Source organism: Trachymyrmex septentrionalis, unplaced genomic scaffold, assembly GCF_001594115.1.
Source record: "Trachymyrmex septentrionalis isolate Tsep2-gDNA-1 unplaced genomic scaffold, Tsep1.0 scaffold37, whole genome shotgun sequence".
Classification (NCBI taxonomy): domain Eukaryota; kingdom Metazoa; phylum Arthropoda; class Insecta; order Hymenoptera; family Formicidae; genus Trachymyrmex; species Trachymyrmex septentrionalis.
In genome coordinates, this window is record NW_017305536.1 from 203,242 (window position 1) to 214,295 (window position 11,054).

The 11,054-nt window shown below is 34.4% G+C and overlaps 2 protein-coding genes across 10 annotated transcripts in view; one reads left to right on the top strand and one right to left on the bottom strand.

Moving 5' to 3' along the window:
* The window catches only part of LOC108750655 (tyrosine-protein phosphatase Lar-like), a 369,675-nt gene that overhangs the window by 132,622 nt on the left and 225,999 nt on the right, over positions 1 to 11,054 (bottom strand). Inside the window, exons 1-2 of one of the 9 annotated variants that reach the window (XM_018490287.1) lie at positions 10,587 to 10,591; positions 472 to 475 (exon numbers count right to left, since the gene is read on the bottom strand). The exons of 7 other annotated variants lie outside the window; for them this stretch is intronic. In XM_018490287.1, the coding sequence (XP_018345789.1) occupies positions 472 to 475 (4 nt within the window). In that variant the 5' untranslated portion in view covers positions 10,587 to 10,591. Of the gene's footprint in view, positions 1 to 471; positions 476 to 1,742; positions 1,749 to 10,586; positions 10,592 to 11,054 lie in introns of those variants that run through there. One more of the 9 variants, XM_018490290.1, reaches the window with a different exon arrangement.
* On the top strand, positions 6,879 to 8,218 carry LOC108750653. The gene has a single exon (XM_018490279.1). It carries the CDS (start codon positions 6,953 to 6,955, stop codon positions 8,174 to 8,176), a length of 1,224 nt encoding a protein of 407 aa, XP_018345781.1. The 5' UTR covers positions 6,879 to 6,952; the 3' UTR covers positions 8,177 to 8,218.

Sequence of the window (11,054 nt, forward strand, 5' to 3'; positions counted from 1 at the left end):
GTATCGTGATTGCGACGTACGTAACAAAACTTTGCTCGCAAGTGAGTCGCGACAAGTTTCTTTATTAAATTTAGCGAAAGGCTGCGAGCAATTTCAACCGGTCTATTTTATTTGGCGACAAGAAATTCGAGCTCTCACGAAAGGCCGCTAGAATTGGCCAAGTTTGGAACGAACGGGTTACAAGAGCCAGCCATGCTTGTACAATGGGCTCAAGCTAATTTAATTATGAATCAACGCCATTGACCACCTTTCCACCTCGCAATCTGCTCCATTTCCTCAATTTCCTTTCCTTCCGTCCGTACGGCCGTGACCAACATTTTGCTTTTAACTTAATTTAGAAAAGATGCAAACTCAATTTAAAAAGATGTGATATGCCCTATCATTTAATAAGGGTACCACCTAATTTTCTTATATAATTTGAATGGCATTTCCACAAATTGCAAATGAATTGAATGACTACGCATTTTCTACGCATCTGCGAAAATAAATCATTTGTTAAAATTAACAGGGTAATAAACGCAAAATGGATGAAGGAAATAATGAAAAAGAGCTACAGGGAAAGGAGAACTGCTAGAGCAAGAAAGTATAATGATCCGACGTGGTATATTTCGAATCGCGCTATCGTTCCGCCTTGTTTCTTGCCTTTGTCTCTGTCTACGGTTTCCATTTGTATCGTGTCGCCGGCAAAAATGAGAATTTATCGTCGACTCATGAGAACGGGTGTAAATCCGCGTGTTTCCTCTTTGCGCTCAACGAACACGGTAACGCGTCGGCAGATATAGCAATAGCAGGTTTAATCGCGATACTTGTAGCGCGTTTATCTCACTCGATGGTCCATTAAATCCCATGGCTCTGGATAATATCGAGTTATGGCTGACGAGCCGCGGAATGCGCGCATCAGCGATTCCCTGGCGCATTTACACGAATTACACGGTGGAATCGAGGTCGAGGCGCGCTTCGTTTCGATTCGACTGCTACGGCAGGGCGATCGCGCTTCGTGACCTCGAATCAAGAGGCGCGGGAATAGTTTTTGCCTTTCGCGACGTTTCGCGAAGGACATATGTAGACACACGCGAGGCCTGGTCTGGTGTAGTGGGTCGCGTCCTTGCAGCTAGATCCTCTCCTAAATTTCGAGATTTTACGGCCCGCGAAGTCGAAGCCACCTCGTAAAATATCTGCGGCGATGGAAACTCGGACGGAATAAGAAGACATAACCCTGCTGGATAGAGCAAGAGGCGCGACATCGGGGACGAGATGTAGCGCCAGTAAAAGATAGGCAAGAACAGGAGAAATAGAGAGCCGTACAGTTATCTTTCAATCTACTCCGAAATCTATCCTCTCTCTCTCTCTCTCTCTCTCTTTCGCTCTCTTTCTCTCTGTCGCTCTCCTGTTTGAAAATTCAGATTCACAACTGTTGCTTAAACGTCTAGTAGATAGACCGAAGACTACATTCCCACTTTTCAATTTTTAGATCAAGCATTTTTAGTGTGTTTCCAGTCTCGCAAAACTCGCGCAAAAATATTCCAAAAATTCGCGAGTGTGTAAATTCAATCATTACTGTTATTATAAATTGCTGTTATAAATCGTGCAATGCCAGTGTCGCCAGTTTCATATTATTGATTGTTCACTTTGAAAGCTCATTGGTCTATATACAAATAGTATTGTCAAGTTATGTTAAAATTTCTAAATGAGTGAAACCTGGAAATAATTTCAAACTTGCGGCTTGTAAGTAAGAAACTTACTCAATACTGGTATAGAGATGGCAAGAAAGTTTGCACGAAGGCTCACATTTCCACCAGAAATTTTCTTCCTTTCTCTGAAAATAAATTTGCCTCAGCATTAGCGGTGCAATTCCGATGACTGCTCGCTTCATCTGAGTTACGTAGGCACGCACCAGCAAACCGTTATTGGCCGAGATTACGGATTGTATTAAAGCTTGGCTTTGCTAATTGATCGCAAGAAATCGCACGTAGCACGACCGACACGTGCCAAGAGTGTGAGCCAAGAATTCGCTGTCTTATAGGAATAGAATAATTGTCGGGGGGAATAAAATTTGTCGCGATAGCGGGATATATCGATCGATCGATGGCTAATGTGTTATGGTCGGTCACACATCGAACAAACAATTTTGTATTGTTTACAGAAAGATACGTCTTAATGGAAAATAAATGTCACCGGGGATGATCATTGCTTTAAACCAAACGTTGCGGCAATTACGAGAAGAAACAGAGTGATGTAACAAATAATATGATACTGCACCGATCCCTCGTACACACGTATTAATGTAACCGCGACGGTTACATCGCGATGCTTTTATTATATTAAAATCAATTACGTTAATAATTTCCGTTAATTTTGCTACGATGAAAATAACTAATGTAACGCGCTGTAAAAAGAACATATTTACATGCTTGTGAAATAACGTAGGTTATTGTAGATATTGTTGTAATTATTTAGATATTAATTTCATTGGAAACAATACTTTATCTCATAAAAGATTTCTAAAAATACAGTGATAATTGGTGAAAAAGTTTCCGTCAACTCGAGTATGTATTCAGATACTGAATACATATTTCGATAGACCCAGTAATTATATATTGCAAATAATGAAAAAGTATTTCTGTAAACACGTACTACATCATTTCTTTCTCTTTTTCAGATGAAATAGCGTGATCGATATGGAATACATAGAGCGCCCAGCCAAAATCGTTCGAAGTACGTCGCAAGAGAATCAACTCGGAAGGTTTATGATTGCCTCGCGTGTCGGAGTGCAAACTCTCATGCACCGTGGGCAAGGATTTTCGATGGATGCAGCGGGTGTGTAAAATGTCCTAGCTGGAGTTCTCAGTTGGAGCCGGGTTCGGTACGGGTTTCGCCGATAAATAAGCTTGACCGTGGGGTGTCATATTTCTTTGTCGCGCCGTTGCGCCAACGCGCTATCTCGCGGTGCACGGCGCGGATATTATTTACGATCCGCTCGGGGGAGATTTATTATGGAATTGATTTCCCGCACGGCCGATCGGATTAATTTTCACTTTCGAAATGCACGCGAGCGCCGATTGGCTGCCATTTGTTTCGCACGAAACAGGACGAACGCGCGAAATTCATCGGTTCTGTTTGGTGTCCCTTCTGCACGTCAGTTGGCAGGATGAATTTCCGATGGGCGTAATGAAAAACATCCATGACGTGGAAGAATTGTAACGAATGTTGTAACGCGATCCGCCATTGTCTTGAGAATTGTCGCTAAGAGCGATCTCTCTCAGCAGTTTGCACGACGAGTAATGTAATAGGGCTGGGACAAAAAATATCTGTATAAAAAACAATAGCTCCATCATTCTCCGTAGAGAACATATATTAAACGAGCGATAGATTGAAAAAGGAAATTTATGTTCTCTGAATTCTTATTTACTTAATTTATTATCCAATTCTCAACACTTCTGTAACGATACGATTGGCTTTGAAAGAGGAAGTTTTGCTGTTGTCGAAGACAAGAAGGATGATGATGCTGGCGACAGACCGCGTCCAATGTAACAAAGACCACCTGTGAACACGTCATTAAGTCTTCATTTAATCGCTTCACTCCTCGAGATAACGCAAGAAAGCGTGTATTTTTAAGGGCTCATTAGTCTAACGAGCACTTAGTCGCATATTAGATGCAAGAAAGCTTTCATTATCGTTCGTCGCCACCACGAATCGTTTCAACAAAAAGTTTGATATCCATAGCGATGCTTAGAGAACCATGGAAAACCTGCCTTCTAAATACAATCCTACTTATTGTCAGCCTCGTGTCTACAACAGCACATATCTCAGTTAACTCTATGTTTGCTAATGTCGATTACGGAATGCAACCTCGAGACAGTTATCTACTTCATAGAATGGAGATCGTGACAGCCGTCGTGCAGGATGATAATCTTCGACAAAGAAAACGGATAACGACGCTTAGATGTACACCAACGACTCGATGCTTATCCCGCAAATGCTTCGTTCCTCGCGTAAATACTAGTCGCCTCGTTCATCTTACTGTGAGACGACGTTGTGCTAGTCGTCGTCACATCGTTGAGAGCGAGAGAGCACTCAAAAAAGGAAGAGAGAGAGAGGAATGAATTAGGGAGGGGGAGAGAGAGAGAGAGAGAGAGAGAGAGAGAGAGAGAGAGAGAGTGCAAGTAAGGTATGAAGCAGTCCGTTGAATGAAATTTGCAATGGAAATTTAATCTGACTCGATTCGTCTCGCGTAGCCAGCAGTCCTCTCCTTAACGCCAGTCATTGTTATGTTTTGCGGAATTTTCGACAGGGAATTGTGCGCCCCGGGAAAAGAACGCAGTAATATCGCGTCGAGCAGCGTCTTCCTCGCTTCTCAACCAACTCGCCGTAATTATATATTCCGCCGAGAGATGATGGACTCTTCTGAATATCACGTAGCTAAGATATATTATGAAATAAATCATCATTTAGTAAAACGCAGAAGGAACGCATATGACGGTTTTATTGTTTTCACTGATAAGAGAGTTGTTATATTACAACTACCGGTACAATCAAGCTCAAACAAGCTAATTTTACAACATCTTATTACATTTGTGGCATAAATCTATTCATATTTATGTAATAAACTGGTTTGGTAATTGGAGGTCATTAAATGATTTCTTGTATTCAAAATTGATATAACGATATGATAATACTTGATTTATAATCAGTACAAATCATATATTATATTATATTATATAACAATTTAACAAGTAACTGCAAGTTACATACGCTTGCCTCAAATGTATTATGCTCTACAGGAAATAACAGAAAAAAATCTTTTATAGCAATCGGTACGAAAAGTTTATAAATCTTCCCAGCTTTTTGAACTGATTATCAATGATATTAACAATGCATTTTAACGGAAGTAGAAATATAGGGAGGATAAAATATTCGGAAATCTTCTATAATATTTATAAGTTATATAAAGTACGAACGAAATCCTCGAAAAAAATAAATATGTATTGATATTAAAATTTAACAACGTCACATAACGCCGAAAGTTTTCAGTAGCACTAACTTGAAATTCTCGTTAAAACTGTCGTGCAATATACTACAGATAGCACCGTGGCTTCAGTTTCCTTTCCTTGCCGTTTATCGAGCAAGCCACTTAAATACATCATCAATATCACCAGTAATTATGCAAAATTCCTTTACCTGGAAAAATCGCAGGAGACGTTTTTCCACTAATCGATCCAAAATCTGCCTAATTTATCTTGAAAGGAGGAAAAGAGACGAAAAGAGGAAATAATTTAAAGTGGACTTCACAACATAAAACAAAGACACAAACATTTTCGGGGAGGAGGGGATGACAACTTTTAATGTATTTTTTTTTTATTACTTTATGAATAAATTCAATTCCCAATTGAAAATGCGTTATTGAAAAAAAAATTTGATTTTGTCTTACAAAACCATATGCAGATTCAAAAATTTTTTTACATCATCGATGTATGATTGTGTCTGCATTTTTTGCCGCTTGCAATATTTAGTATTTAATTTTTACCGCTAAATCTATTTGTTCTTTCCTTGTTGTTAGTTTTCTTATCAATTACAGCTGAAGAAGTATTTAAATTTCTCACTAATCTCGTTATAATTGACATTTATGGAGCGATATAAGTTTTAAATATTTAACTTCTGTTCAAACATTGACGTCAACCGTGATTACTTCTTCAATTTTTCCGTTGAAAGAAACAGCACGCGCGGAATATATCTCTTCTAAATGGAGAATGCAAATGCTCTGTCTATTCGACAGCAGCACCATCCAGTGCCCTTGGGATGCACTTTACCGGACCAGAAAAACGTCCACTTCTCCAGCCATAGAACTCAATTCGTTCTGTTAGTATGCGGTCAAAAATTTTGTTCCATTTTTTTTTATTTACGATCTAAGATAAATGCTTGCAAATGGCAATTAAAACACATCATGGATACATTGGGTAAAGAGTTATTTTTCTACAGATTTATATAATAAGTTTCTATAAATCGTTGAGAAATTACATACAATCTGTCTAATATCTTATTTCTCTTTTCTAAGATAATTTTGTACAAATTTTAGCATTCGGATACATTTGTTGTATTTCTAATTAACTTTGAAATTTACGTGTGATAATATTTAACGAAATGTATACTTATGCTTTTACGTAAAATATAAAATAAAAATTTACATTATTAATTCATTAAATATCCACGTACGTAATGTAAATCTAAATTACATTATATTGGGTTATATTGTACATACAAATGTGTATAACCATGTTTGTTACAACACTGTTCAAGGCAAACGGACTTTGCTTCGTTATATAAATCCTCACTTGAGATACTTCAATTAGTGTAGTAGTTAAGTATCGTATGATAAAAAAGTATGATTGAAAAATAGATCTATTATTTTTAGCCACAGATAAAGCGAAGATAATTTTGTGAAACATGATAATCTATTAAAAATAGAATCAACGTTAAAAAAGATAATCTTTTTACATATCCAAAATTTTTGTTTACGTTGTTAATTTTACATGGTCAATAGACACATGGTAAATAAATTTTCTTTCATCAATACTTAAAAAATAATATTTGCGATTTTTTTACATATTATAAAATATATTATAAAACAGATTAACTCCTTTCATTTATATGAAGGTCATTGACTATACATATAATACATTATATCTGCACTGTAATCAGTGTCAAAGTGCTTTCAGACGATATAGGCAATGTGAGTAAATATCGTACACATGCATGACATATATAATTATCCATATTGAATGTAGATTCAATATTTAGCGAATGTGTGCGAATGTGTTGTCGTCAATATGTAATCGTACGTTAGCTATATCGTCTGAAGGCGCTTTTATATGCACTGCGATTAAATCGTGACTCAGTAAGCGTATTCGCATTGAACAGATGCAATCAAGACGTACAGCTACTCAACAAAGTGCATATGACACAACTAAAAATGTCCTACGACGAAGATTTCCAAAAATGGATCAAAAAGATAATGTCGAAAATCATTGAAAGTTTTGGTCCAAACATCGATGAAGCTCAATACGAGATAACCGAGCCCACCGATATTTTTATGTCCACTATATGTTATGCGTGCGTCAAGTTTAAAAATAGACTAACGGATCAGAGTGAAGAACATTCTGTAATACTAAAAAGACCTAGACAGTTAGAAACCTGGAGACAGATGATGGGCAGCGACTTGCAATTTCACAATGAAATATTGTTTTACCGGATGTGTGCTCGACCGGATGAGAATTTTCCGAGATGTTTCTATGTCGACGAGAAGCCACCTATGGACTCAGTAATTGCTTTGGAGAACGTCAGTAAACGAGGATACTATCCTTACACATACAAATATAACGTTCCATTAGAATACACATTAGCGGCGATGCGCGAGATAGGACGCTTCCATGGCAGAGGATATGTCATGAAGGAACTACAGAAAGAAAAATTCTTCGATATTGTGGGACAGCTTCAAAATTTACCTAAATATAATAAGGTTCACGACTTCAACATCATTCTCAATTCTCAGGCAACGCGAGCGGTGGAATATCTTCGCAGCCACAACCATGACGCGGCTTTCTGCGACAAAATGGAAGCTTTACTTTCGAATGCATCCGACGAAGTGATAAACAAGACGATTAAACCACTAGAACCTTTGTCCACAATGTGTCACGGCGATTTTACATTGAATAACGTTCTCTTCAAGAGAGAAGATGATGGACAACAACATCTTCATGCGATGCTGATCGACTTCGCGACATGTAGCTATTCGACTCCCGTCGTTGATCTCTCTACGTACATTAGTTTGTGCTGCTGGCATGAAGTGATGAAAGACAAGTTTTTCGAGATAATGCGTGTTTATCACGACGCGTTGAAAGAGTATCTGTTAGAGGCTGGCATTTGGAATGTCGACAAGTACTCGTATGATGTTTTCCTTGACGATTACAAGAGAGGTAGTCTTTTCGGTTTCGTTATTGCATCTTTCTTTTTACCAATATTAATGGGATACGTCCTTATAAATGAACAACAAATAATAGAAATAGGTATGGCAGAATATTCTAAGATATTAAAGCAGGCAGGCGGAGATAAAATGTCTAAGATCTTAGCTGATATATTGCTATATTTGAAGGACCTTGGTTTCTTAAAACACTTTTTATAATCGCGTAATGTTTTTATATTATATTTATGTACGATACACATAATATTAGCATTAATGCATATAGTATCAATAAAGTATTTGTATCAATAAGTAATATAATATAGTATCAATAAGTAAAATTGTAGAATATTTAAATAATATACAAAATAAAAAAGTTTGCAAGTATAATTTCAAACGTACACAATGTAAATAAAAAGAAAAATCTGTACAAATATATATAATCTTTATACGTAAGTATAATGTATATAAATAAGAATGTACATTTTCAATTTACATTTTAAAATTTCTATTTCTTATTTCTTTCGCCATTTTCCATTTTAATATTGTAATTATATGTTTATTTACTTATTTAATTGTTTTTAATTTTATTATTTTATGTTTTTTTGTTCAATTCTATATAGATATTTATAGAAGAAAAATAAATATAGAATCACGAGACATTAGGAGTCAGTGCTAGTACTGATTTGCGTAAAAATATTAGGTTAAGTAAAAAGTCATCGCGTTTTTTTAAAAGAGATCTATCAGTAAAAACCGCAATTACTTTGTTACCAACAATATAAATATATCTTGATAAAGTAAAGTTTCAGCTTTAAAAATCTCTTTTTTAAATTATACGATACGACAATTTTTAATGGAGTTATGAGCAATTAAAGTCAAAATAATTCTTTTATTTAATCCGCGATAACTCAGTAATCAAAAGTCGTAGGAATATTAAAAAAAAAACGATTTTGTAGGGAAAGTATCAAGCTTTCACGATAGGTAATCGAAAATTTTCTCAAATTCGTTTTGGACACGTTACAAATCCACAAAGTGAGAAGAAAATTTTTCGTCTTTTTCAGCTCGTAGTTTTTGGTATGTAAAAATTATCAAACTCATATAAACTTAAAAAATGTGATAAGCTTTTAAAAGTAGAGATTTCAAGCTTTAAAACCCTTTTTTTTAATTTGAATTTCATTCATTATTGACGAAGATATTGTACAATATATACAACTTTGAGCTAAAAAATACGCGATGACTTTTTACTCAACCTAATATAACAATGATAAAGATATAAATAAAAAACGAAACGTCTAGAATTAATTAAATTTATTTATCTAGAGATGTTATATTGTCTTGACACTAAGGTACGCACAGCGACACTGCCGTTGTTACTTTACGCGAGCCGGCGAGTTGCCAGGGATTGAGATTATTGGATCTCAATAAGTGCTGAACTCAGGTTCTAAGTGTGCTCAATCGATTGCATCCGCTCAAAATATACAATAACAGTTTTTATTTTTCCTCTATGTGTCCTACGAGTGGAGATATTGGGATGCAAAATCTTAAATCTTTGATTTTATTAACATCGTCGACTAGAGAAAAAATGTACAGTTGCACCGTCTGGCACTAGATAGCCAGGAACTTTACGCCAATTGTTGATATCAAATCTTTTATACAAATAATAGTACACATCATTAGAGTAACAAAAGTTAGTACCACTTGCGTTTTGTTTTTTAATTTAATAGGATTTAACTAGTTAAGATTGTAGCATCTGAATTTTAATTTTTCATTTGATACATTTTTTTCAAAGAATAGTAATTTTTTTGACAGAAAATTAAAGTTGCTATTACTTAGATTGAAATAAAAATTTAAAAAATATTCAATAAAAATATCTTTGAAAAAAAATTAAAATTGCTATTAATTGGGTTGGATACTTAGGTTTTATTCGAGAAGCACCTTATTTTCTTAGCGCCTTTTTTTACCTTTCTTTAAAAAGGTAATTTTGTACTAATTCTACAGCAAACACGATTAGTCAGTTCCATGGCCAATCAAGTAATTGGCGTGAAATCGGTCCAAATAATTCTTTATGAAAAGCACGAACTCTTAGCGCTTTTTTTACGTTTTTTTAAAAAGATAAGATTATATAAACAAGAGACAGTACCATTTCTGTTTTACTTTTTAATTTGATACAATTGAATTTGATTATTTAAGATTGTAACATGCGGGTTTTAATTTATTATTTGATACATTAATTTTTTTCAAAGAGTAATAATTTATGACAGAGAATTAAAGTTGCAATTACTTGGATTGAAATCAGAAGACCTTCACTAAGAATATCCATGAAGAAAAATTATAATATCTTTGTCATTATTATATTTTTGCGCAAATCAGTACTAATGCTGACTCCTAAAGCCTGGTGATTCTATATTTATTTTTATTATATAAATTGAAGGAGTTCCTAAAATAGTTATTTTCTTAAAATAATTATTTCTTTTATTTATTGTTATCTATAAATATTCTTTGATTCTTATATTTTTTATTAATCCTAAACCAAAACCACCGTAAATGAAGAGATTCAAGTATCGATATCATTTATCATATTTTTTTAACTATATACATATTTACAAACTCCAATCATGATTTCTGTTATCACTTTCTTATATCATTATTTATCGCTACTTATCTTTGCGATATTAATAAGAAAAAATTTTTAAACCTGTCGTCCGTGGTGTAACAACAAAAATGTGTTGTGATTAATTTTTTTCTCTTTCTTTAAGATTTCTTATTTAAAATTTCAAAAATTTTAATGGACAATCAAAATAGACAATCACAGCAAAACAAGATTTTAACCAACTTTTCTATGTATGAACATATTTAATTATTTGTTTAATTTTTAAAGTAATTTTACATACTGATCTTTTTCTTCCATCCTTTATCTATTATTTGTATTTGATTGGAATCGAATATTTTTATTTTTTATTATTAAAAATAAAGAAATACGAGAAAGTGCTGAAAAATGAATAATGTGCCACTATGCGAGTAATATGCCACATACAAAAAAAAACGAATTATAAAATTTATTTTGTTTTTATTGCAAAAATTTGCAATAAAAAACTTATTA

Coding starts and splice junctions, on each gene's coding strand:
- LOC108750653 (XM_018490279.1), top strand. CDS start 6,953: ATGACACAACTAAAAATGTCCTACGACGAAGATTTCCAAAAATGGATC.